This window comes from Sapajus apella, unplaced genomic scaffold (assembly GCF_009761245.1).
Source record: "Sapajus apella isolate SASKATOON/1434 unplaced genomic scaffold, GSC_monkey_1.0 scaffold14, whole genome shotgun sequence".
Classification (NCBI taxonomy): Eukaryota; Metazoa; Chordata; class Mammalia; order Primates; family Cebidae; genus Sapajus; species Sapajus apella.
In genome coordinates, this window is record NW_022436954.1 from 7,713,483 (window position 1) to 7,741,464 (window position 27,982).

At 41.2% G+C, this 27,982-nt stretch overlaps 1 protein-coding gene and 1 pseudogene across 2 annotated transcripts; one reads left to right on the plus strand and one right to left on the minus strand.

Moving 5' to 3' along the window:
• The first annotated feature begins 2,802 nt into the window (after positions 1 to 2,802).
• On the plus strand, positions 2,803 to 27,982 carry PLAAT5 (phospholipase A and acyltransferase 5). Of its 2 annotated transcripts, none has more exons than XM_032283051.1 (6): positions 2,803 to 3,084; positions 3,965 to 4,088; positions 5,422 to 5,527; positions 22,826 to 22,934; positions 24,925 to 25,187; positions 27,695 to 27,982. In XM_032283051.1, exons 1-6 carry the CDS (start codon positions 2,937 to 2,939, stop codon positions 27,785 to 27,787), a joined length of 843 nt encoding a protein of 280 aa, XP_032138942.1. In that variant the 5' UTR covers positions 2,803 to 2,936; the 3' UTR covers positions 27,788 to 27,982. The 2 variants fall into 2 exon arrangements, with proteins under 2 accessions (XP_032138942.1, XP_032138943.1); XM_032283052.1 differs by having other exon boundaries at positions 24,925 to 25,137; positions 27,695 to 27,759.
• Positions 6,519 to 6,569, minus strand: LOC116555264 (annotated as a pseudogene).

Here is a 27,982-nt window from a genome sequence, read left to right on the forward strand (position 1 = left end):
TAACTGAAATAATCAATTTTGTAAAGATGCCAACATTGCCAAGTTGATTTCTTGATTCACTGCAATTCCAAGCAAAATGCCAACAGGGTATTTTGAGCAACTTGCCAAACTAGTTTTGAAATTTATAATGAAAGGCAAAAGCTGAAGTATAGCTGAGAAGTTCCTGAGGAACTTCTTGAGATATCTGTACATCAAGATTTATCATAAAGATGTAGCAATTAAAATTCCATGATAGTAGCACAAAGACAGATACACTGACCAGAGAAACTGAATAGAGTCAACAGTATTCCTGCTCAAAGCGGTATGCAGAACAGAGGTGGCCTTGTTCATCCACTGGAAAGTGGACTATCCACAATGGTGCTGAGATAAATGATTATTCGTATGAGGAAAAATGAAGTTGGATCCCTGCCTCCCACATATAAAAAATCAATTCTAAATGGATTAGTGGAAAAGGGAATATTTACAAATATTTTCAAGAAAATATAGGAGAATATTTTCTGATTTCAGGGCAAGAAAGACTTCATGAGAAGATAGAGAGCTGACAATAAAAGACATAAATTCGACTTGTCAAAAGACATGCAGCAAGTGAAAAGACAAGCCATTATCTGCAAGAAAATGTGTGTAAACAAGTATAACTGATTAAACATGAGTATCAAGAATATACAAAGAGCTCCTACAAATAAAAAAGAACACATCTCCAAAGAAAAATAGGCAAAGGACATGAGCAGGCACTTTTTAAAAGAGGGAATATGATAAATAGATGCAAAGGTCTCAACTTTATTAGCAATCAGGGAAATGCAAGTTAAAATTCTGGTGAAATACTATTTTACATTCACTCTCCTGGAAAAATCAAGAAGTGTGACAGTAGTAGGTGTTGGTGAGGACGTAAATTAATAATTCTTACCTATGCGGTAGAAGTGAAATTGGGACTACTAACTGGGAAAAAGTTCTAGTGTTTTATTGTAAAGTTGGATATTTGCATATGCTTCTAGGTATTACATCTTGTGGGATATCTGAATGCATATACCAGGATACAATTTGGGTTCTTTACAATTGTTTCCAGCTCCAAATTAGATTAAAACAACAACAACAACAACAACAAACAACAAACCACCTAGTGGATTTATTAGTAGATCAATAAATTGTGTTATTGTCACAGAGCGGAAGGTTTTACTGCAGTAAAAATGAATTACAGGACTGTAGAGCACTAAGTCTGTGTTATAGAAACAACTTTAAAAGAAGAAACCTGCAGAAGAGAACTCACAGCATGACACCATTTGTCTTAGTCCATTCGAGCTGCTATAGCAAAATACCAGAGGCTGGGTGGCTTAGAAACAACAGCAATTTGTTTCTCACAGTTCTGGAGGCTGAGAAGTCCAAGATCAAGGTGCCAGCAGATTCCTATCTGGTGAGGGACTGGTCTCAGTTATCAGATGGATGGCAGCGGCTGTGTTCTCACATGGTGGAAGTGACTAGGTAGCTCTGCAGGACCTCCTTTATAAGGGCACTTATGAATCCCACTCATGACCAAAGGGCCCATCACCTGATACCCTCACTTTGGGGGTTAGGATCCTAGCACATGAGTTTCACGGAGTCACAAACACCCAGACCATAGCACCGTTTTTATAAAGTTTCAGAGAAGCAAAACGAAGTAATGTATTGGCGACACAAATAAGCAATTTAAAAAACTATTGAAAAAAGTGGTATGACAGACACAAAGCTCAGGATAGAAGCTGGGCATGCCAAGGGAGACGGGATAAGGAAGGAACTCATAGGTGGGAGCATCTGTACTAGGAATGTTCCATTTCTTAACTAGGATGGTTTTGTCATGGGTAGTAATTTTATTATGTTTCATAACTATGTGTGAGGGAGAAGGAAAGGGAAACTCAGTTGGGGAAGACTCACTGCGGAAGCGGCCTGCCTGAAAAGTCACCGCAACAGGTAAAAATAAAACGACCAGGGAAAAAATGCAGGCTGCACCTGCACGCAGATACGCAGACAGGGGCCAGCACAGAAGCCCCTTGTTCTTTGTGTAATTAGCGAGTTTCCCAGGAAAGTTTCCTCCCCTTTTCAGGCATATACATGGTGGGAAATTGTGCAGGGAGGAGGGGGACTTACTTAAAACAAACTCCCAGTTATATAAAGAAGGCGGTGCTTTGTGCTTGTTTACCACAGCTGCAGAAGACATGACAGCTTTACTGATAAGAGAAGTTACTCAACTGCTACAGAGATAAGAGGTTTTCTTACAAAAGCTTTTGGATTCAGCTGCAACAGGGCATACCCAGCTCGCTGTGGAGACTCTTCTTTTGCTTATTAAGCTTTTGCTCCCACCTCACCTTGTGTCCCCTTCCTTAATTTTCTTGGAGTAGGACAAAGAACCCCGGGTATTAGTCCAGACAAAGAGAAATTGCTACATTAAGGTACTTTGGGGAGACTGCAACATGTGTATTCCATGTACTTTTTGGTATGTTGCCTGCTATGTTTGTGTAGATTACATTTTCTACATATTTTTAAAAATAAAAAACTCCGAATTGTTCAAGATTTTAACTCCCGATTGTGCCTCCTAAGGCTTCCTAATCCGGTCTCCACTTACGCCTCCAAGTCACGCCTCTGTTCCAAACCGTTTAGCTTCTCCAGCCAGTTTAGACACCACCTCTGAGCCTTTACTGTTTCCACGACCTTCCCCCCGACGAAAACCTCCTACGCCTCCTTCCCCCAAAAGACCTACAGATCCCCCATTTTCGCCCCACTCTTTTCTCTGACGCGCTCACTGCGCCCGCGCCGCTGTCGCCGCCCCGCGCGCCCCGACCGTTTGCCACGCGCCGCGCTTTCCCCTCCGCGGCTCCTCCCCGAGCCGCCCCCGGTGCCCACGATCCCCCGGACCAGGCGCGTCGTCCCTTGCAGGACCTGGGGGCCGGCGAGGCCGCAGAGGCGGGATGGGCCTGAGCCCGGGCGCCGCCGGGGAGTACGCGCTCCGCCTCCCTAGGATTCCCCCACCCCGCCCCAAACCCGCCTCGCAAACCGCCAGTATCTTGCCCAAGGACCAGCAGCCTGCGCCCAGGCGTTTAACTGCCACCCACTCAGGTCCGCCCCAAGAACGGGTGCCCTCCCCACGAGGCCACCGTGCCCGGGCCGGGAAGCCCCTCTGGGTTGTCTTCCAGGTCCCAGCCGGCCGTTACCCTCCAAACTCCTTTTCCTTTTTCTTTTTCCTTTTCCCCTTCTCCTTTTCTTTTCTTGACAGAGCCTCACACTGTTGCGTGATCTGGGCTCACTGCAACCTCCGCCTCCCTAGTTCAAGAGATTCTCCTGCCTCATCCTCCTCCTATAAGCCTCCTGGGATTATAGGCGCCCGCCACCACGCCCAGCTAATTTTTGTATTTTTAGTAGAGACGGAGTTTCACCATCAGGCTTGTCTCGAACTCCTGACGTCAAGTGATTCTCCCACCTCGGCCTCCCAAAGTGCTGGGATTACAGGCGTGAGCCACCGCGACCGGCCACCCTCAAAGCTCCTTAGACACTTGGCGATTGTGTTGTCTGTTTGCCATCCTGAGTGAATATTTCAGCATGACCTCTTGTTATAAGCTAATCAAAACAAGCCAGGCAGTCGCTCCCTCCTCCCTGCTGTATCTCCTGTAAAGTGAGGCAGTGGCAGCGGCTCCCGAGGGCGGAGTCAAGACCGGCTCTAGTTCTGCAAAAGTTCCTCCCATCGGGCTTAGGGCAGAGACGAGGCGCCCTTCTCCATCCTCTCCCGGATTCCGATTCCGTCCCCAGGAATTCCAAAGTCTCTCTTTGGCGGAGGAACTGAACCCGCTGCAAAAGCTAGTTCCACAACCCTCTCCATTCATCCCAGCATTTCCTGAGGCCTAACCAGGAGCCGGGCACTATGCTAGGCTAGAGCTCTGAGCCCATTCTCCCGTAGCGGTCAAGGTGCTTGCTCGAATTCTCCTTTCGCAGGTCTAAATAGCATTCCTCCCGCCCCTCCCCCCCCTTGAATTAGAAGAATCCGTGGGATTCGCAGCGTTGGCCCAGCTCCCAGCCAAGCAGCCTGCAGCCTGCACGTTAGAACAGGGCAGAAGCATCCAGCAAGGGTAAGAAGATTGAGTGGAGGAAGTTTTTTGAAGGATTGACTTGGAACGCAGTTCTGTAAAACAAACCCAGACGTGGTTTTTGTGCGAACCAGCTTGCCCCAGCAAGGGGAAGGCTGGTGTGATCCTGGGTGATCACAGATTGTACTGGGCGAGCGACCTGCTGGTCACAGACATGCGTTGCAGCCGTTTCTAGCCACAAGGTCATTCTCTAGACCCCAGAGACACGAATGGCTTTTAGCAGGAGGCCTACAGTATTGTTCTTGGTCTCACTAATCAATGAACGGTGACTTGGCCTTTGGCAGAGTCCCTGAATTCACTTTCCTTAACGACGTGATGGTTGCTGCTTTAAAAAATGTTGAGGGGCTGAAATTTTGGAGAGGAGCTATACTGAAAATGAGGGGTGTCCCACCGGCCCCACACACTCATTGTTTCTGGAGAAGAGTTTAAAGCATGGGAAAAGGTAAAGAAAAAGCCGTTTCTGAGTTGCTGGTGCACCGGATGTACAGTGCTGTCTCTTTTCACCCTCTTGACACCTCCGTGAGACACATATTTTCATCTCTGTTTTAAAGATAATCAAGCTGAGGGTCAGACATTAACTAGCTCAAGGTGGGATGGCAATCACAGAATTCAGACCTAGATCGTTTGGACTCCAAGGTATTTTATGCTGCTCTCCTACCTTAATTTAATATGCTCGAAAGCATATTCTTGCCTTGCATTTCTGTCCTCTCCTGTAACATTTGGTTTTCAGACAGAAATATACTGATTTCATTCATGTTACAGTGAGAAATATACTGATTTCATTCATGTTACAGTGAGAAATATACTGATTTCATTCATGTTGCAGTTACAGTGTTGTGCCTCATCAAGCTTGCTTAGAGATCTGAAGCTAATTATTGGAAGAGACAGCTCTAGATTTCAAGGACTTTGCCTCTGCAGTAGGGCTGGGATGAGGAGGAAAAGGAGGAAGGCTCCTTGTATTTCATTATAAATTCCTATGTCCTGGTTCCTTAAAAAAAAGCGGAACCAACAACAACTATCTGCAAGTATCACTTTGATAAACATTAAAAAGAGATTATTAGCAAATTAAAAAATAGAAACCCCCAAAACTACTTCTTGCTATCGTTAATTAGCATTTAAACAATTGTCAGAAAACCAGCAAACAGCAGTTCTTTTGTATAAAAGCTAATGGGTTCACAGAAACAAGCTTAGGAGGGAAATGTTCCCTAGTCTGGAAGCCAAAAGGCATCTTAAAAATCACAAATCTGTAATACAGATTTTCCAATAATTATGAAATAGTAATATTTGTTAACTATATGATTGCAAAATCATTTAGAGAGAAGCCTGTCCTTAGCTTGGAGACCACACCCAGCCAGAGAGCAGAGTGGATCTCAATTCCCAAGCCTGAGAATGAAGGCAAGTTGATAAAGCAAGCAACTGAGGTAGGTATAACAAGGATTCTAAAAGTGACTCTCTTTAACCTCCTGGCAGCTCCTCTACATACTGTATTTTACTTTGTTTCCAGGGGTCTCCAATCTTTTGGCTTCCCTGGGCCACATTGGAAGAAGAAGAAATGTCTTGGGCCATACCTAAAATACACTAGCACTGACAATAGCTGATGAGCTTAAAAAGAAAACCACAAAAAAAAAAACCTCATAATGTCTTAATAAAGCTTATGAATTTGTGTTGGGCCACATTCTAAGCTGTCCTGGGCTGCATGTGGCCTGTGGGCTGTGGGTTGGACAAGCTTGGTTTAGATGGTCTAATAAATATCCTGATTTGGGATGTTGGTTATGCTTTGTTTTAAGGCAGCTTTACCGAGGAATAATTGACATAGACTCCACATATCTAAAATATATAACTCGATACATTTGGCATAGATATACACCTGTGAAGCATACAGCTTGATACATTTTGGTATCTATGTATATCCTGTGAAATCTTCACCACAGTCAAGATAATGGATAACCTCTATAATTTACAAGTTTCTTTGTGCCTCTTGTAATCCCTCTTTCTTCCCACACCACTCCCATCCCCAGGCAACAACTGATATGCTTTTTGTCGCCATAGATTTTGCATTTTTAAAAGATTTATATGAAATCATATTGTATGTGTACTTCTTTGTCTACTTCATATAACTATTTCGAGTGACATCCATGTTGTTGCTTTTTATCAACAGTTCATTCCTTTTTATTACTGAGTAATATTTCATTACATGGATATACCACTCTTATCTGTTCACCTGTTGATTGAGCATTTGAGTTGCTTCTCGTTTTTGACTATCACAAATCTGCTTTATATACATTTATGTACAAGTCTTGGTGCAGACCGTGTATTTTTTCCTCTTGGGTCAATATGTAGGAATGAAATGGCTAGGTCATGTTGTAGATGTATATTTAACTTACTGTTTTCCTTTAAATTTCTTTTCTTTGTTGGGGCTTTCCAAGCCTTCTAGACAAATTCTAAAAGCGCTCTTAAATACTGTTTTCCACAGTGGTTGTATAATTTTACATTCCTACTAGCAGTGTATAAGAGTTCCAGTTCATCAGCATTTGGCATGGTCAATCTTCTAGATTTTAGTGATTTTAATAGATGTGTAGATATCTCATTGTCGTTTCCATTTGCATTTTTCTAATGACTAATAATGTTGCACATCTTTTCATGTGTGTATTTGCCATCCTTATGCATAATCTTTGGTGATGTGTTCAAATCTTTTGCCCATTTTTTCCTATTGGTTCGTATGTTTTGTGAGTTCTTCAGAGGCTCCGTATGCAAGTATGTCATCAGATACATATTCTGTAATATTTTCTCTTCATCCATGGCTTGTCTTTTCAGAACAGGTTCTTAAATTTTGATGAAGTCCAATGTATCAGCTTTTCCTTTTATGAAAAGGAAATGTAATGAAATACTGTTTTTGCAGTTGTGAATTGTGCTGCTATAGACATGCATATGCAGGTGTCTTTTTCATATAATGACTTCTTTTCCTCTGGTTAGATACCCAGTAGTGGGATTGCTGGATCAAATTGTTCTACTTTTAGTTCTTTAAGAAGTCTCCATAGTGTTTTCCATAGTGGTTGTACTAGTTTACATTCCCAGCAACAGTGTAGTAGTGTTCCCTTCTCACCATATCTATGCTAACACATACTATTTTTTGATTTTTAAGTTATGGCCATTCTTGCAGGAGTAAGGTGGTATTATTGCATTGTAGTTTTGATTTGCATTTCCCTGATAATTAGTGATGTTGAACATTGTTTTCATATGTTCGTTGGCCATTTATATATCTTCTTTTGAGAATTGTCTGTTCATGTCCTTTGCCCACTTTTTGATAGGATTGTTTGTTTTTTTTTTTCTTGCTAATTTGTTTGTGCAGATTCTGCATGTTAGTCCTTTGTTGGATGCATAGTTTGTGAATATTCTCTCCCACTCTGTGGGTTGTCTGTTTACTCTGCTGATTGTTTCTTTTGCTGTGCAGGAGCTTTTTGGTTGAATTTGGTCTCATCTATTTATTTTTGTTTACATTGCATTTGCTTTTGGGTTCTTGATCATGAACTCTTTGCCGAAGCCGATGTCTAGAAGGGTTTCTCTGATGTTATCTGCTAGAATTTTTATGGTTTCAGAGCTTATAGTTAAGTCTTTGATCCATCTTGAGTTGATTTTTGTAGAAGGTGAGAGTTGAGGATCCAGCTTCATTCTTCTGCATATGGCTTGCCAATTATCCCAGCATTATTTGTTGAATAGGATGTCCTTTCCACTTCATGTTTTTGTTTGCTTTATTGAAGACAGTTGGCTGTAAGTATTTTTCTTTATTTCTGGGTTCCCTATTCTGTTACACTGGTCTACATGCCCGTTTTTATACCAGTACCGTTTTGGTAACTGTAGCCTTGCAGTACAGTTCAAAGATGCCTCAAGATTTGTTCTTTTTGCTTAGTCTTGCTTTGGCTCTGTGGGCTCTTTTTTTGGTTCCATATTAATTTTAGCATTGTTTTTTCTAGTTCTGTGAAGAATGATGGTATTTTGATGGGAATTGCATTGAATTTGTAGACTGCTTTTGGCAGCATGGTCATTTTCACAATATTGATTCTACCCATCCACGAGCACGGGATGTGTTTCCATTTGTTTGTGTCATCTGTAATTTCTTTCAGCAGTGTTTTATTTTCCTTGTAGAAACCTTTCATGTCTTTGGTTAGATATATTCCTAAGTATTTTATTTTATTTTTTTTACAGCTGTTGTAGAAGGGGTTGAGTTCTCGATTTGATACTCAGTTTGGTCATTGCTGGTGTATGGCAGGGCTACTGATTTGTGTACAATAATTTTGTATCCTGAAACTTTGCTAAATTCATTGACCAGTTCTAGGAGTTTTTGGATTAGGCTTTAGGATTTTCTAGGTATATGATCATATCAGCAAACAGCAACAGTTTGACTTCCTCTTTACCGATTTGGATGTCCTTTATTTCTTTCTCTTGTCCGATTGCTCTGGATAGGACTTCCAGTACTATATCAAATAAATGTGGTGAAAGTGGGCATCTGTGTCTTGTTCCAGTTATCAGGGGGAATGCTTTCAACTTTTTCCCATTCAGTATAATGTTGGCTGTGGGTTTGTTGTAGATGGCTTTTATTGCCTTGAGGTATGTCCCTTCTATGCTGATTTTGCTGAGGGTTTAATCATAAAGGGATACTGGATCTTGCGGAATGCTATTTCTGTGTCTATTGAGATGATCATGTGATTTTTGTTTTCAGTTCTGTTTATGTGGTATATCACATTTATTGACTTGCATATATTGAGCCATCCCTGCATCCCTGGTATGAATACCACTTGGTCATAGTGTATTATCTTTTTGATATACTGTTGGATTCAGTTAATTAGTATGTTGTTGAGGATTTTTATGTTACTGTTCATCAGGAATATTGGTCTGTAGTTTTCTTTTTTTGTTATGTCCTTTCCTGGTTTTGGCATTAGGGTTATGCCGGCTTCATACAAGAATTTAGGGAGCAGTCCCCTTTCTCTGTCTTTTGGAATAGTTTCAGTAAGATTGATATCAATTCTTTGAATGCCTGATAGAATTCAGCTGTAAATCTGTCTGGTCCGGGACTTTTTTGTTGTTGGCATTTAAAAAAATTACTGTTTCAATCTTGCTACTTGTTATAGGTCTGTTCAGAGTTTCTATTTCTTCCTGATTTAATCTAGGAGGGTTGTTGTATATTTCCAGGAATTTATCCATCTCCTCTAGATTTTCTAGTTTGTGTATGTGAGTGATCTTTTGTATTTCTGTGGTATCAGTTGTAATATCTCCCATGTCTTTTCTAATTGAGTTTATTTGGATCTCTTCTCTTTTCTTGGTTAATTTCGTTAGTGGTCTATCAATTTTGTTTATCTTTTCAAAGAACCAGCATTTTGTTTCACTTATCTTTTGTGCTTTTTTTTTTCTGATTTCAATTTCAGTTAGTCCTGTTCTGATCCTGGTTCTTTTCTTCTGCTGGTTTAGGTTTGGTTTATTCTTGTTTTTCTGGTTTCTTGAGGTGTGACCTTAGATTTTTTTTTTTTTTTAATGTAGGCATTTAATGCTACAAACTTTCCTCTTAGCACCATTTTTGCTGTGTCACTGAGCTTTTGGTAAGTTGTGTCACTACTATTGTTCAGGTCAAAGAATTTTAAAATTCTTGATTTAAAAATCTTGATTTCATTGTTGACCAAAGATCATTCAGGAGTAGATTACTTAGTTTCCATGTATTTGTAAAGTTTTGAGAGTTCCTTTCAGAGTTAATTTCTAATTTTATTCCACTGTGGTCTGAGAGGGTACTTGATATTCCGATGTTTTTAAATTTATCGAGACTTGTTTTGTGGCCTATCAAATGGTCTGTCTTGGAGAATGTTCCATTTGCAGATGAAAAGAATGTATATTTTGCAGTTGTTGGGTGGAATGTTCTGTAAATATCTGTTAAGTTTATTTATTCTAGGGTATAGTTTAAGTCCAATGTTTCTTTGTTGACATTCTGTCTTGATGACCTGTCTAGTGGTGTCAGTGGAGTATTCAAGTCCCTCACTATTATTGTGCTGTCTTCTGTATCTCATTTCTTAGGTCTAGTAATAATTGGTTTATAAATTTGGGAGCTCTTGTGTTAGGTGCAAATATATTTAGGATTGTGATATTTTCCTGTTGGACTGATCTTTTTATCATTACATAATGTCCCTCTTTGTCTTTTTAAACTGTTATTGCTTTAAGGGCTGTTTTGTCTTACAGAAGAATAGCTACTCCTGCTCACTTTTGGTTTCCATTTGCTTGGACTATCTTTTCTACCCCTTTATGTTAAGTTTATGTGAGTCTTTATGCGTTAGGTGAGTCTCTTAGAGACAGAAGATACTTGGTTGGTGGATTTTAATCCATTCTGCCATTCTGTATCCTTTAAGTGGAGCATTTAGGCCATTTACATTCAATATTAGTATTGAGATGTGAGGTGCTATTTTATACATTATGCTAGTTGTTGTCCGAATATCTTTTTTTTTTTATTGTGTTATTGTTTTATAGGCTGTGTGAGATTTAAGGAGGTTCTATTTTGGTGTATTTTGAAGTTTTGTTTCAAGATTTAGAACTTCTTTTAACTTTTCTTATAGTGCTGGCTTGGTCATAGTGAATTGTGTCAGCATTTGTTTGTCCAAAGACTTTATTTTTCCATCACTTTTGAAGCTTAGTTTTGCTGGATACAAAATTCTTGGCTGACCATTATTTTGCTTGAGAAGGCTAAAGATAGGACCCCAATCCCTTCTGTTCTGTAGGGTTTCTGCTGAGAAATCTGCTGTTAATCTGATAGGATTTTCTTGATAGGTTACCTGATGCTTTTGCCTCACAGCGCATAAGATTCTTTCCTTTGTCTTGATTTTAGTTAATGGGATGATTATGTGCCTGGGTGATGATCTTTTTGTGATGGATTTCCCCGGTATTCTTTGAGTTTCTTGTATTTGGATGTCTAGATCTGTGGTAAGGCCAGGGAAGTTTTCCTCAATCATTCCCTCAAATGTGTTTTCCAAACTTTTAGATTCCTCTTCTTCCTCAGAAACACCAATAATTCTTAGTTTTGATCATTTAAGACAATCCCAAATTTCTAGGAGGCTTTGTTCATATTTTTGATGATTGTTTTCTTTGTCTTTGTCAGATAGGAGGCCTTACAAAAGAGGGGTTTCTCTAAGTGGGTGCCAGTTTCTGGGAGAAGAGCCAGAGCTGGGTTGCCAACCTGTGCAGATGTAAAGGGGGCTTTGAAATGGCAGTTTATTTCAAAGGGACAAACAAAATTCAGAGGTTGATTATTATTATTATTTTTGAGACAGAGTCTTGCTCTGTCACCCAGAGTGCATTGGCACGATTTCAGCTCACTGCAACTTCCATCTCCTGGGTTCAAGAGATTCTCTTGCCTTAACTTCCAGAGTTGCTGGGATTACAGGCATGTGCCACCGTGCCCTGCTAATTTTTGTATTTTTAGTAGAGAAGGGGTTTTGCCATGTTGACCAGGCTGGTCTTGAACGCCTGACCTCAGGTGATCCACCTGCCTCGGCCTCCCACAGTGCTGGGATTAAGGCATGAGCCACCACACCAAGCCCAGAAGGTTGGTTATTAAGCTGTTCAAGGAGATACTAGAGAAAGGTGAAAACAAACTTATTTTTTAAAGACAATACAGGATATGGATGAAAAATGCTCCAGAAAAATAGATACTATAAAGAAAAAATAAGTGTAACTTATGGAAATGACATACTTAGAGATACACAAAATGCAATGGGAAACAGAGCTGAACAAGTATTAATAAAAGAAAGAACTTCAGAGCTTGAAGACAAGGCTTTTGAATGAACCCAATCACACAAAGACAAAGAGGGCAGCAAAACCTTCACCTGGAATTGAAGGTGGCAGCATCAGCTGGGATTGGAGGTAGCTCTGGAGCATGCAGACAGCTTAACTGTGGCTCATGAACTTAGCAGAAATTCATGAAATGCTGGAGAGATGTTAAAGCAAGGAAAAGGGAAAGACGGGACTGCAGAAAAGCCTCCAGTATAACCACAACCTTGGCGGCACCTCAGACTGACCTGTGGAGCCTTTAAAACTCTAGCACCTATGCTATACTCCAGACCAATCTAAACCTTTTAAAGCTCCACAGGTGATTTAAATTTGTAATTTAAATTCCCAAGGCTGGGAATCAATACTCAATATAATTTATTTACAGTGGGAGGAAATTTAACAAGAGAGTGGATAACTGTTAAGTCTCTGAATCCCATTTAGTTTGCACCTTACTACCCCATCCAGCGGCAATATTGCAGACGAGAGTGTTAGAGCAAAAGAAAATACTTAAAATTCCAAAATTCCCTCCTCTTTCCTTCTCCAATCCCTGAGCCGTCTGTTTTCTGTACCACAAAGATTGTTTGACGTCTTTATTGAACAGAACTTGGGTTTTGTGAGCTTTCTTCTGGCTTAAACTAGCCTCACAATGAACTGGGCTATCCTCTTACTGTCATTTTTCCAGGAAACAGCAACAAAGATTTGATCGATTGCTTGTCGGGACTGACCTAGCCATGTTGAGTGGGAAGTAACTGGCTATTTGGTTGGTGGGGAAGTGTGTCCAAGCTGGAGAGATGGTGAAGAACAGACTGCGTGTTCCTAGCAAGAACAGACGTGACTGTCGAGCTGGCTTGGCAGACTCTGAGAGCCCTGCCCTCCACTAGATCTGCGGATGGTGGGTGAAAGTCATTGGTTAGGACTCTCAGCTATTGGGGTCTGTGCTCAGGTAGAGTGAGATGGAGTCAGGTAGAGTTACCCTTGAATCAAGGGTAACATAACTTGTCAATTGGCTTTCCCTCTGGACGGACTCAGCAAAACCTGTCCCATAATCTTACTGTTACTGCAATTCCTTTTACTCTGATCAATGCCAGAAGTAATAGCCCGAGTTGGACTGAGTTGAGCTCTGTCACCTGTTCTATACTTCTTGTTCATCTTTTGTTCTTCCTGACTAGTGTCAGGACTTAGATAGTAATGGTCCTTAGGTTACTGTAACAGTGAGGATGGGCCCATGGGCTTTCCTGTGTCATGTGTGTATGATAGCAGAAGTGGCCTCAGCTTAGCACATATGTTTATATAAAGAAATTAGGCTAAAAAACTTCTCTTCCTCTCTCATTTACCAATGTCTGAAAGGAAACAGTAATTAGAAAATCTATGAATCAAAAGTCTGTACATACCTAAATTAAAATTAAAGGTAATTTAACTGTTTACCTGCATCTGCACATGCAAATGTTGAACCTGAGTTGATTTTTTTTAAATAAGCTGCAAAATATTTAAACTTCAGACTTTCTTACAAACATTTTAAAACATTGTTCTCTGATCCCTTTGCCATTTATCAAGACAGGCATCTGCTTAAAGCAATATATTTCTGTTGATATCTGAATCACAGAATACTATTTGCTATTGCTACTTTTTATTCTTCTTCAAAGGATGAGAAAGATCTCTCCTCCACTCTTTCTTCACTTACTCTCTTGGCTGCTCCTAGCCCTCCTCCTCCTGCTCCTCTGTATCCATCTACATCACTCACATGGTGTCCTCCCAGCTCTTAGCTCTCAACCTCTTCTGTATACTACCAGCTTCCGGGTTGTACGGAGGGGTGTATCCTTATTGCTTTCCCTGGGCTTATGGCAAAAGAAAATAAAGTCCAATTTTAAGTCTCCTGTGAGATCATTGTACTTTCTGGGTGAGAAGCCTGGTTTGGGGAGCCCTCTAGTGGATATGTGGCTGCCATTACATTTTCCCTTTAAGGCAGAAGAAGAGAGTTGGTTTGTTGGCAGGAGCAAAGGGGTGGTTCTGGTCCTACCTCTCCCATGGACTTGCTGTGGGAATTTAGACAAAACACTTCCACTCCCTTGGCCTCAGTTCCTTCCATGAAATATAGTAGTGTATACTGTTGGCTTTGTGCCCACAAAAACTCATCCCTGCAAGTGGAAAGGACTTGTGGAATGGCTGAGTGCAGATCTCTGCAAATCCTCTTTCCCCAGCACAATTATAAAGCTAGACAAAATTGCCAAAGACAGTCATTTAAAGACAGGAAATTTGACCAAAGGCATGCAACAAACTGAGAAGGGTTAATTTAAGAAAGTCTACTGGTTCTCAGAATTTCAGAAAGAGCAGTGGGAGTCTGTAGTGTTTTAGCATTGCCCCTTCACCTCCAGCTCTGTGATTGTGGTGAGGAAGTTCTATCCAGGTGGTGGGGCTTGTGGGAGGATTGGCAGTATCAGCAGAGAGAGACCGACTTTATTTCCATGCCCAGGGATGTTGAAAACAATGGTTATCTCAGTGACAAACAATCATGGAAGACCACAGTTGCAGCTAGCTTGAGGTTGCAGTACCGGTTAGGTCAAGCAGTAGGCCAACAGGCCAGCCAAAAATTTAACATGGAAATCCAGGTAATGATACAACTAAAGAGGGTCTTGAAAAGTTGCCACATGTATCTGGTGGTCTGGAAGTTATGCAAAAGGCTGTATACACATTCAAGAAAGACTGGAGACTCATAAAAATCTGGAATTTTGAATGAATTCTCCAAGTCACGCAGAGATCCACTGACAAAAGGTGAAGACTTCCTGGCATAAGGTGTGGCTCAACCTCTGGCCAGTCACTGGCTGACCATTAAGCTATGCTGATCTAGGAAGTCAGGCTTAAAATAAAAACAAGAAAAAAAAAAAAAACTCTAAGCAGACATCTCAGTGGTTACATGCTGTGAGAGAAACAGACGTCACAGAATCAGTCTGGGTGGGTCAATAAACAACAAACAAACAAGCAAACAGTAACAACCGTCAGCCTTGGTTGGGTGGGGAAGGAGATCAGAACCCAGAGCTACTGCAATATGTTACCTAGAATGTCCGGTTTTTCAACAACAAATTATGAGACATGCAAAGAAACAGGAAGGAGTGACCCATACACACACAAAAAAACAGTAACTGGAGACTACTTACATTTGCTACATGTGGAATGTAGCAAAAACTGTTAAACAGCTATTACGAGTATATTTAAATAAATAAATAAAATCAAGTTTAAAGACTTAAAGGAAAGTGGAATGACAACGACTTATCAAATATAGAATATTAATAAGGAGGTAGAAATGATAAGCACCAAATGAAAATCCTGGGGTTGAAAAATACAATGGCCAAAATAAAAAAATTTACTAGAGTGATTCAACAGCAAATTTGAGTGACCAAAAAGAAAAAAGAATCAGCAAACTCGAAGATGGATCAACAGCGACTATCTAATATGAAAAGCAGGAGGAAAAAGAATAAAGAAAAATGAACAGAGCCTCAGAGGCCAAGAATACACTACTGAGCAAACCAACAAATGTGTAATTGGAGTCCCAGAAAGAAGATAAAAAGGCATAAAACATACCTGTATAAAAGGTAACTGAATATTTTCCAAATTTGGTGTAAAACATTTATCTATGCACCCAAGAAGCTCTGTGAATACCTAGATGTATCATTCAAACAGATGAAAGCCAAACACAAAGAGAGAATTTTGAAAACAGCAAGAGAAAAAAAACTTGTATACAAGAGAAGCACAATAAAAAACAATAGTCAACTTTTCATCAGAAACAACGGAGGCCAGAAGGCAGTGGGATGACATATTAAAAGTGCTGAAAGAAAAAAACCTATCAACCAAGAATTTTATATCCAGTAATGTATCTTGTAAAAATGAAGATGAAATAAAGATAGTCCCAGATGAATGAAGACTGATAGACTTTGTGGCTAGCAGACTTGCCTTAAAAGAAATAGCAAAGAAAATTCTTCAGGTGGAAAGAAAGTCACACCAGATAGTATTTTAAGCCACATGAAATACAAAGTACCAGTAAAAATAATTACATAGGTGATTATATAGGAGAATATAAATATATATTTTATCATTTGTGCTAACCAATTTGAAAGGCAATTCAATAAAACTAGTTATAAATCCTATTCTTGGTCTTATAACATGCAAATATATAGTAAATATAATAGTAATATCACAAAGGAGAGGGATTGAAATGAAGCTATATTAGATCCATAATATGACACCAGACAGTAAGTACCTTAATCAACAGGGAGAAATGGAGAGTACTAGAAATGGTAAAAGTGTGGTTAATATAAATGACTATAAGTATATTTTTTCTTTTTTCTCTCAACTAATTAAAAAAAATTTGCATAAAGCAATACTTGCAACACTGTCTTGGATGTAGTTAGATATACTACATCCATGTATGTTGTAAACGACATCCATATATTATCTAACAATAGCATAAAGGAGGGGAGAAGGAATGGAGCTAATTTTAAGCAAAGTTTCCATATTTTATAAGAATTAAGTTAGTATTAATCTGAAGTAGATAGCAATATATCAAGATGCATATTATAATCCCTAGAGCAACCACAAAGAGGGCAATTAAAAATGTTATTAAAAAGTTAACAGAGGAATTAAAATGATCTTTAGAAAGTATGCCTTTGATACAAAAACGATGGCAACAGAGGAACAAAAAGACGTGGGGTACAGAATATTGACAGCAAAATTATAGACATAAATCCAACTTTATTAATAGTAACATTAAATGTGAATGAACTAAACACACCAAAAAAGGCAGAGATCATATGACTTGATAGTACAAGATCCAGTTATATGCCATCCACAGGAGACACACTTTAGGTCCAAAATCACAAATAGGTTAATGTAAACAGTAGTTATAGCAGGAGTGGTTGTACTAATATCAGAAAAAAATAGACTTTAAGAGGAGAAATATTATTAGCAAAAAAAGGATCATTTTATGATGACAAAAAGGTTAATTCATCAGGAAGATACAACAATTATAAACATATGCATACCCAACAAAATAATCCCAAAAAGTATGAAGCAAAAATGGATAGAATTAGACGGATAAACTGGGAATTCAGAAATAATAGTTGTGAGACTTCAATACCCCACTCTCAGTAATGGATAGAACAACTAGACAGAAAATCAGTGAGCAGATAGAAGATATGAGCAACAGTATTAGCAGATAGAAGATATGAGCAACAGTATTAGCTAACTTGATCTAACTGACATTTATAAAACATTTCATTCAACAACAGAATACATATTCTTCTGTAGCACACATGAATGTTTTCCAGGACAGACCACCTTCTAGGCCATAAAGCAAGTCTCAGTAAATTTGAAGGGATTGAAATCCTGCAAAATATTTTATTTCATCACATGAAATTAAATTAGAAATTAATAACAGTGATGTTTTGGGAAATTCACAAGTATTTGGAAATTAACATACACCTAAATAACCCACAGTCAAAAAAGGAACAAGGAAGTTAGAAAATATTTTGAGCTGAGTATAGATGAAAACAGAACATATCAAATTTTATGAGATGCTCTGAAGGGCTTAGAGGAAAATTTATAGCTGCAAATGCCTCTATTAGAAAGGAAAAACGATCTCAAATCAATAATCTAGCTCCTACCTTAAGAAACTAGGGAAACAAAGCAAACTAAAACCAAAGCAAGCAGAAGGAAGAAAATGATAACGACTGGAGCAGAAATGAATGAAACAGAAAACAGAAATCAATATAGAAGACAAATGAAGCCAAAAGATAGTATTTTGGAAAGAAAAAATTGAGAAACTTTTAGCTATACTAGCCAAGTAAAAAAAAGAGTGTATTCAAGTTGCCAAAATTGGGAATGTAAGAGAGGGCTCACTGTCAATCTTATAGACATAAAAGGGAATACTGTGAGGAACTTTATGAAAACAAATTAGACAACTAAGATGAATTGGGTAAGTTCCTAGAAAGACACAAATTATAAAACTGGCTCAAGAAAAACTAGAAAATCTAAATTGAATTAGTAAATACAAATCTTTTTACAAAGAAGAGCTCATGCCCAGATGGCTTTGCTTGAGAATTCTACCATGCTTTTAAAGAAGAAAAATTACCAATCTTTCACAAACTCTTTCTGAAAATAGAGGAAGAAATGCTTCCCAACTCATTCTGTGAGGCCAACATTACTTTGATACCAAAGTCAAGATATCTCAAAAAAAGAAAAAACCACAAAAAATGACTGTTATCTCTTATAAACATACATGTAAAAATCCTCAGAAAAATGTCAGCAAACTGAATCCAGCATGTATATAAAAAGGATTATACACAATGACTTAGATTTATCCCAGAAATGCAAGTTTGATGTAACACCCCAAAATCAATCAATGTAATATACCAAGGCTGAGTCTGATGGTGTGTGCCTATTATCCCTATGGGAGGTGGAGGCAGGCGGATCACTTGAGGTCAGGAGTTTCAGACCAGCCTGGACAAAAAGGTGAAACCAACCAAAAAAATTAGCTGGGAGTGGTAGTGCATGGCTGTAATCCCAGCTACTTGGGAGGCTGAGGCATGAGAATGGCTTGAATCCAGGAGGTGGAGGTTTCAGTGAGCCAAGATCATACCACTGTACTCTAGCAAAGGCGACACAGTAAGACTTCCTCTAAAAAAAAAAGTAATACAGAAATATATCATGCTCATAAAAGACAAAAATCATATGATCTTCTCAATACCTCTGAAAAAAGCATTTGACAAAATCTGCTATTCACGATAAAAAAAATTATCTGAAACTCAATCAAAAGGAGTTTCCTCAACCTGAAAAAGGGCACCTATAAAAAATCTGTAACTAACATGTTTAATGATAAGAGACCAGATCTAGCAACGCAACGATGGCCACTCTCATCACATTTATTCAATGTATGTAGAAAATCCTAAGTTTGGTTTTAAACCATCACAATAAAATGAATATTGCAAGAAAGTGAGTCACACACATTTTTTGGTTTCCCAGTGCATGTAAAAGTTATGTTTACTCTGAACACCTACCTCTTGCTTCACTCAAAGTTATAGGTCAACCACAAAGAGCTTCTCCACTTAGATTTTCATTGTGTACCTTTTTGTTTTGTTTTGTTTTTGAGACGGAGACTCACACTACCACCCAGGCTGGAGTGCAATGGTGCAATCTTGGCTCACTGCAACCTCTGCCTGCTTAGTTCAAGCAATTCTCCTGCCTCAGCCTCCTGAGTAGCTGGGACTACAGGCATGCACCACCATGCCTGGCTAATTTTTTTGTATTTTTAGTAGAGATAGGGTTTCACCGTTACATTTCAATGCCCTTACTTTTCCATGGAAAAGGTCATAAATAATGCCCACCTAATGAAAAAGAATCTCTCATAGATCTGATGCAACAATAATGGATCACATGCTTTCACATAAACAATAGGAATGAAGGAAGAGCGTGAAGTAATTTGAGAGTTAAATTATGTTTGCTTTCAAAAAACTATAATTTTTTCAAGGAAAAACCAATACTTTGTAATAATACCTCTTCAAAAAAGTCTTGCATTTCTTTTAAAGTTATATACAAATAAATTATCTGACAGTTTTCGCTTTGAATTATTTTCTGTACTCAACACTCTGATTTAGTGTAATATACGAAGTGTCAGTACCTTACTTCTTACTGTGAATCCCCTCATGTTTATTAGACAATGTTTGATTGAATATTTTTTCACACTTGCTGCATCTGCAAATGTGAGTTCTTTTAGTATGAACTCTCTGGCGTTGTCCAAGCTGGAGTTTTTTTTTTTTTTTTTTAGATGGAGTCTCACTCAGTCACCCAGGCTGGAGTGCAGTGGCACGATCTCGGCTCACTGCAACCTCCACCTCCTGGGTTCAAGCGATTCTCCTGCCTCAGCCTCCCAGTAGCTGGGATTACAGGTGCCTGCCACCACACCCGGCCATTTTTTTTTTGAATTTTTAGTAGAGATGGGGTTTCACCATGTTGGCCAGGCTGCTCTAGAACAACTGATCTCAAATGATTTGCCTGCCTTGGCTTTCCAAAGTGCTGGAATGACAGGCATGAGCCACTGTGCCTGGCCCAAGCTGGAGTTTTTAAACAAATGTGTTTCCACATTCATTACATTTGTAGGGTTTCTTTCCAACATAAATTCTCTGATGTTCAACAAGGTTTGAGCAGCTGCTTTGGTGTTTTCCTCTAGTATAAAATGTGTGCAATAAGGTTTGTAATACAAGTAATGGCACTACAATCTCCTTTATAGTTGCAATGTTTTTCTTCAGAATAAATACTCTTATTCACTTTAAAGGCTTATATTTTCTGAAAGTTTTTTTTTTTTTTACAGTAATTAGATTTATAATGCTTTAAGTATGAACTCTGATTTTGAGTAAGATTTGAGCAGATAGCATTGGCTTTTCCACATTCTTTATATTTGTACAATTTTTCTAAAGTACAAATGCTTTCCTATGCAATGAAGTGTGAACATTAAGTAAACGTTTTGCCACATTATTTATAAGTATAGGGGTTTTCTCTAGTATGAATGATCTTACATACAGTAAGGTGTGACAACCATTTAAAGGCTTTGCCACATTCTTCACTTTTCTAGGGTTTCTCACAACTATAATTTCCTTTATCTTTAGAATCTTTAGAAAAGTATGAGGTGTGGTTAAAAGCTTTTTCACATTTTTCAATTTTGTAGGGTTTCTTCAGTATGAATTATCTTATGTTTGAGGACCTTTTAAATGCTTTGGCATATTCAATCATAGGTTTCTCTCCAGTATGAATCTCTTATAAGGGTTGAAGACTGGTTAAAAGCTTTACCTCATTCTTTGCATTTGTAGGATTTTTCTCCAGTCTGAATTATCTTATGTTTAGTGAGGCTTGAGATGCACTTAAAAGCCTTTGTCACATCCTTCACATTTGTAGGGTTTCTCTCTAGTATGACTTCTTATGTTCGTTAAGGTTCGAGGATCAGTTAAAGGCCTTGCCACATTCTTTGCAGTTGTAGGGTTTCTCTCCAGTATGAATTCTCTCATGTTTAATAAGAGTTGAGTAGTGGTTAAAGGCTTTGCCGCATTCTTCACACTTGTAGGGTTTCTCTCCAGTATGAACTAACTTATGTGTAAGAAGGGTTAACAACTGGTTGAAGGTTTTGCCACATTCTTCACATTGGTAGGGATTCTCTCCAGTGTGAATTATGTTAATAAGGGCTGAGGACAGGTTAAAGGCTTTGCTACATTTTTCACATCTGTAAGAATTCTGTCTCCTATGACTTCTCTGACGTTGAGTTAGGTGTGAAAGCATGTGAAATAATTTGCCACATTGTTTGTTTGAGATGGAGTCTTGCTCTGTTGCCCAGGCTGGAGTGCAATGGTGCAATCTCGGCTCACTGCAACCTCTGCCTTCTGGGTTCAAGCGATTCTCCTGCCTCAGCCTCCCAAGAAGCTGGAACTACAGGTGTGCGCCACCGAGCCTGGCTAAATTTTTTGTATTTTTAGTAAAGAATTGGGTTTCACCGTGCTGGTCATGCTGCTTTCAAACTCCTGACATCAGGTGATCCACCCACCTAGGCTTCCCAAAGTTCTAGGATTACAGGTGCGAGCCACCACACCTGGCCCATTTGCCACATTCTTTACATTTGATAGATTTTTCTCCAGTATGTCATGTCTTACGTGTATTTGAATTTGAAAATTTACTAAAGACTTTCACACATGAATTACATTAAAATACTTTGCTCTGAGTAGTTGACAGGTTAATGACATTAAGTCCATTATGACCTCCTTTGCGTACTTTATACTCACCCCTCACACTTTTACAGTCTTTCCTTAATGGTAAATTCTCATGTTCACATTTTCTGTATCTTTTTAATATCATTTTTGGGAATGAATCTTTTATACCCTGTTCTGGCCAAAGATCCTGGGTGGAATGAGAGCACGTAACAGGGTGTTTCACTACCATCTTGTGCCTCTTCATATTCCAGGGCTCTTTTCTTTGCTCCAGATAGGTGATCAGGTCTGGCTTAGAGACAGCAATACCATTTCTAGGCTTCCAAGGGGTCCTAGCATCTTAGCTATGGATTCCCAGAAACCTGCAGGTCACAGGGCCACGGAAGCTGGGCGTCTAGGAGAAGAGAACACAGCAGTGAAGGTGAGACCTGGAGCTCTGGCCAAATAGTTTTTAAAAAGATGGATGCTCATCATATTTACAGCTCTGCGCCTACCTTTTCATTTATATTCTCATTCTCTCTCTGTCACACACACACACACACACACTCACAGATGTGCACACAGACATGCACATACAAATGTGGACACACATTTGTGGCTGTTAGCAACTGGTGGTGTGGGTGTGCAGAGCATGGGGGTACCCTCTGGGCTTCAGGTGGGCCATGTGGGGGACTTGCTGAGGGAATCAGGCTGCCAGCAGAGGCAGGGGTTCTTGAGGATCCTGGGTCTGAGGCAGAACTCTACTAGATGTCCACACACCCACACTGCTGACCACCATCCTGCCCTCCCTCACCGGAAACTTCAGGAGAGCCCCTTTCTCTTGCAATGTCCTTCCGGCACCCTCTACTGAGAAGGTTTAACATCTTATTTGTTTTGGGGAAGAAATGCTTACAGTTTAGTCATTTATCACAGGGTATATATTGGAGGGTACATTCAGAGCCGAGAGGCAGCACATTAATAACCGGCACAGGTATCCTTGATGGCCTCAGTAATGTGACTGGTGGTAGGAGAGAGGGGGAATGCTTCGGTCCTTGGTGTGAAGAGGTGTTTCTTTAGCTTGGGTTTCTGTGAAGTGATGAACCACACTGAGGGGATCTTTAGGCTGAGCTGTACCTGATCCTAAAACAAGGTGTCTGGAGTTCCTTGGGCATGTGCCATTTATCTTTTACCTTTCCATTGTAGGGAAAACCAAGACCCAGACCTGGAGACCTGATTGAGATTTTTCGAATTGGCTATGAGCACTGGGCCATCTATGTAGAAGATGACTGCGTGGTCCATCTGGCTCCTCCGAGTAAGAGTGAATACTCTATTGAAATACTGATATTGAAGTTAGCCAAGTAAATGGAAGCACAGTTAATTACTGGGCTCCTCAGTCATTGCCATTCTTTAGCAATGGGACCCCTTGAAGCATGACTGGACCTTTGTTTACTGTGTGATACAGTTTGGTCTCTGTTCTCCAAAACCCACTGAGTGTCCAGCCCTAAGAGTGATACAAGTGTAAAGAGTGTGGCCTAAGTTCCCTGACCTCCTAGAGGGGCCTTTGTTTAAAAACACACATTTTAGAACTTGAGCCCCGTTTTGTATTGACAGCAGTTAAGCATCCGTCCTCATCTTCCTGAGGATTCCCCAAGGACAACACAGACGCTTACCTGTTCTGATTGCCATTTGTTTTCTATAGTCCTTGAGCCCTGCCTGTGGCTTCTTGATCACCTTTGGCACCTGCGTCCTCACCTTGTCTCCCTGCTGTTCCACACGCTCCGTGCTGTCTCACTCTAAATGTAGATACAGCCCTCTTCTCATTTCTCACAGCTGTCTTAACATATGGCTGAGATCAAATTTGTGTTAATGAAATCTTAGTGGAGATTGGATGGGGTGGAGTTGATGATAGTAGAGGAAGATGACAGCAGAATGAGGAACAACTTAAAATTGGGTATCTAGAACCACTGGTCACAATGGTTGTCTCGGGAGATGGGGCCTGGTGAGGCTTGGGGGGTTGGCAGAGGAAGGGGTAGGGGGACCCTGTTGAATACCCATGAATGCCCTTTGAATGCTATCTCCCATGTAGGTATTGCCAGTTCAAAGCTGAATTACAGAAGGGCAAAGGCCCCAAAGGCCTTTGGCCCCAACTTGTTCTCAGCTGTCACCCCTGTGTTCTGTCCCCTTCCTTTGGCCCAGTCTCTCACCATGCTGGAGGTCCTCAGGGAAGAGAGTCCCTTCTCATCGCTTCTCTTCTCTGCCCCCTCTACTCGTACCCTTCCCACTTCTTGTCTCAGAACCTACTCAGAGAACATAGGAATCCATTGCTTCTTTCCAGACCAAGTCCAGGAGTTTCCCTGTTGTACAACCGCAGAGATACTTATCAGTTACGTCTTCCCCTGCCCCTATGTGGCTCTCTCTGAAAAGGAATTCTGCCATTTCTGCTCCTGAATGCTGAATTATTTACTGCCAGATTTTATAAAACCAGCAGATTTTCTTCAAATTTGTAAGAAAAGATCATGGAACATTTCTTGTCCTTGGACAACTTATAAAGGGGAGGGTGTGCACATCTGCATATCCACGTGGTTGTAGCAGAAAAACAGTGCTGGCTTTAAATGACCACCCACCTGACCTTGGGCAGGTTTCTGATCCTCTTTGAGTCTCTGTCTCCTCTAAGGGCTGAATATGACAATGAAGCAGCTTTCGAACATTTCTCAAAGCTGTGGAATCCTGTTTTTAAACATACCCTTGATGAGAATCCCCGTATTTGAGTAGAGGCAGCAGTCAAGTGGCTGTAGGTGGAAGCTGGGGGGAGTAGGTGCCATTCAGAGCCCTACTTGACTCTGTTCCCCTGTGCTCCTGTGGCAGCCCCAGAGGGAGCGTGTCGTGGAAACACCGTAATCGTGTACGTGATCACCCTTTACCCAGGGGCTGACACTTACATAGAGGGTACTCTTTACATGTTTGTGAAGATTACTGAACTCTGCTTAGGAAGCAAGACTCAAATCCTAGGACTTAGGCAGGTGCGTGCAACACAGTTTGGGGCCACACGGTAAGGTTCTCCAAGAGTTTAATGAGAGAGACTCCCATGGAGGATGAGGGCAGGAAGCACAGCACAGGGCAAAGGGCTTCTGAGGAAAGTTGATTCTCTGCGGTTCTTTGGCTCCAGCTCCCCCTCTTCTGCCACCCTTTTATTGATGGTGCCAACGAGACCCCAGGGGAAGCAGCTTCCTCAGAGCCCTAGACTGTGCTCTGCTCTGCTCGGATACTCCTTGAACTTCCCAATTTTTGTCTTTGGTCTCCAGGTGAGGAGTTCGAGGTGGGCAGCATTACTTCCATCTTTAGCAATCGGGCCGTGGTGAAGTACAGTCGTCTGGAGGATGTGCTGCATGGCTGCTCCTGGAAGGTCAATAACAAGCTCGATGGGACGTACCTGCCCCTGCCGGTGGACGAGATCATGCAGCGTACAAAAAAGATGGTCAACAAGATCGTGCAGTACAGCCTGATCGAAGGGAACTGCGAGCACTTTGTCAACGGCCTCAGATACGGTGTACCCCGGAGCCAGCAGGTGTGATCCCATTTGCTCTGATGATGGCTTCTTCCGGAGCTTTCTGGGGGTTTGTTATTTCATTAGTGATCAGAATGGTAATCAGTGCCTTCATCATGTTATTCGTTATACTAGTAAGGCTTTCTATTTCTGCAGGACTTTATGGTTCAGGAGGTATTTTCACCTTGATTAACCCAGGGAGGAATAGAAAAGGCACTGGGCTAATAGTAAGACCACTGGTTGGAGCCGCAGCTCAACTGTTAACTAGAGAAGTCTCCTTGGTCAATTCACTGTATTTCTGAAAGCTTTTCTTTCTTTCTGTTTTTTTCTCTTTCTTTGAAGACAGGGTCTCACTCTGTCACCTAGGCTGAAGTGTAGTAGCTAATCAGCAGCCACAACCTCCTGGGCTCAAGCAATCCTCCTGCCTCAGCCTCCCGAATAGCTGGGACTTCGGGCATGCATCACCACACCCAACTGATTTAAAAATATTTTTGTAGAGAGATGGTTTTGCTATGTTGCCCAGGCTGATCTTGAACTCCTGGGCTCAAGTGATCCTCCCATTTCAGCCTCCAAAAGTGCTGGGATTACAGGTGTGAGCCACTGTGCCTGGCCAAAGACCATTTCTTCCTTAACAAAGCAGGGATAAGCAGAAGCAGGTACTCTGTTGCCAAAGATGCGAACAGGTACCCTGTGGGCCATACCTTGGATACACACCCACACACACATTTTTTGTTTTAATTACCTGCCAGTATTTAAAAATATAGAAATTTTATGTAGAAAGATGTAGCTTCTCAGCTTTTCTTTATCTCTCTCTCTCTCTCTCTTTTTGAGACAGAGTCTTGCTCTGTCATCCAGGCTGGAGTACAGTGGCGTGATCTTGGCTTGCTGCAAACTCCCCCTCCTGGGTTCAAGCGATTCTCCTGCCTCAGTCTCCCAAGTAGCTGGGATGACAGGTGTGTGCCATCACACCTGGCTAATTTTTGTATTTTTTAGTAGAGATGGGGTTTCGCCATGTTGGCCAGGCTGGTCTTGAACGCCTGACCTCAGGTGATCCATCCGCCTCGGCCTCCCAAAGTGCTAGATTACAGGTGTGTGCCACCACACCCGGTCCTCAGCTTCTCTTTGACTGACAATTGATGAGGCCACTGGGCCATCGTTCTTACCCGCTGACACTCTGTAGGGACATGCTGTGGCTTTGCAGGGCATACGGGCCAAGCAGGCGTGTCATCCACCTGCCTCACTCCCATCTCCTCCCTGGCCTGTACAGCATTTGGCTCTGTCACTTCCTGCCACATAGAGCAGTAATAAATTACATGTGGTACAGGGCATGTGGAAGAACTTTGAATCCTGAATATTCGTACACATTTGGTCTGTTCACGTTAATGGGTGATCCTTACTAAAACCCCATGAGATGAGCAGGGAAAGTATTTATTACCCCCTTTAAAGAGATGAAAAACATTAAGGATTAAAAGAGGAACATAATTGTTCTATTTTTTTCCCTACGTTTCTTCTGTTGTCTAAGCAGAGTGGGCTCACATTCCAGTGTTGGCCTCTGCTGTTGCCAGCCCAGCCTCTGTGGGCATGAGCAGCCTCCCTGCTGTGTCCTTCACTTCTGCACCTTCCTCCTCTGTGGTCTGCGTCCTCTCCAGCCTGCAGTCCATTCTTTTTTTTTTTCTTTTTGAGACAGAGTCTCACTCTGTCACCCAGGCTGGAGTGCAGTGGCGCCATCTCAGCTCACTGCTGCAACCTCCGCCTCCTGCAAAATCGCCTCCAGGCGATTTTCCTGCCTTAGCCTCCCGAATAGCTGGGACTACATGTGCATGTCACCATGCTTGGCTAATTTTTTTTTTTGTATTTTTAGTAGAGATGGGGTTTCACCGTGTTGGCCATGCTGGTCTCAAACTCCTGACCTCGTGATCTGCCTGCCTCGGCCTCCCAAAGTGCTGGGATTACAGGCGTGAGCCACCACGTCTGGCCTGCACTCTATTCTTGTGAGGCTTTGCTCTAGTGTCAGGGGCTCAGTGGGCCCTGATGTGAGAAATCTCCCACCCCAATGAGCATTTGTACATGAAAACCCCAAGGACTGAGGGCATTACAAGAAGCCCTCTGAAGAAGCCTGGGTCCAGGACTCATGAGGCCCAAGAACCTAAGAGCTAAGTTTGGACAGGAATTCACTGTATGGCTCTGTCCAAGTGAGTTCTGCTCCCTGGCTCTGGGATCCCCTGTTTGTGGAATGAGGGCCTCAGTGGCTATGACACTGTGAGATCCTTTGCCTCTGAGCCCCACACGGGAGGCAGACGCTGGGCCAAATGGCACACAGGGAGGAAGAGGTTGTCTGTCTCCAACAATCCTGGCTTTTCTTGGTCTCTTGTCACTCTAGGAGTTTTGAAAATGTAGGATAGCCCGGACTGTTCTTCTCATAGGAATAGACTCCAGGCAGTCTGGTTGCTGAATGGTGGGGAGGAGGTGGGGGAGGGTGCCAGCCTAGGATTGGTGCTGATTGTCCTGTGAACTGATGCGCTTTGCAGGTAGAGCACGCCCTGATGGAAGGAGCGAAGGCTGCAGGAGCAGTTATCTCAGCTGTGGTGGGTAGCATAAAGCCCAAACCAATAACTGCCTGAAGGCGATGAAAACTCCGGCTAGAGCAAGAGCTACCGACACAAGCAAAAAGAACGTGCCTCCTTGCCTTGCCTGCTCTCAACGGCTCCGATTATGAAAGTTGTGAACTTCTGGAAGAATCCAGAATGTATCCAATTACCCAGAAATACATCCAATATATAAGATCATAGACCTGCAGACTCTCGGGATGGGAAGGA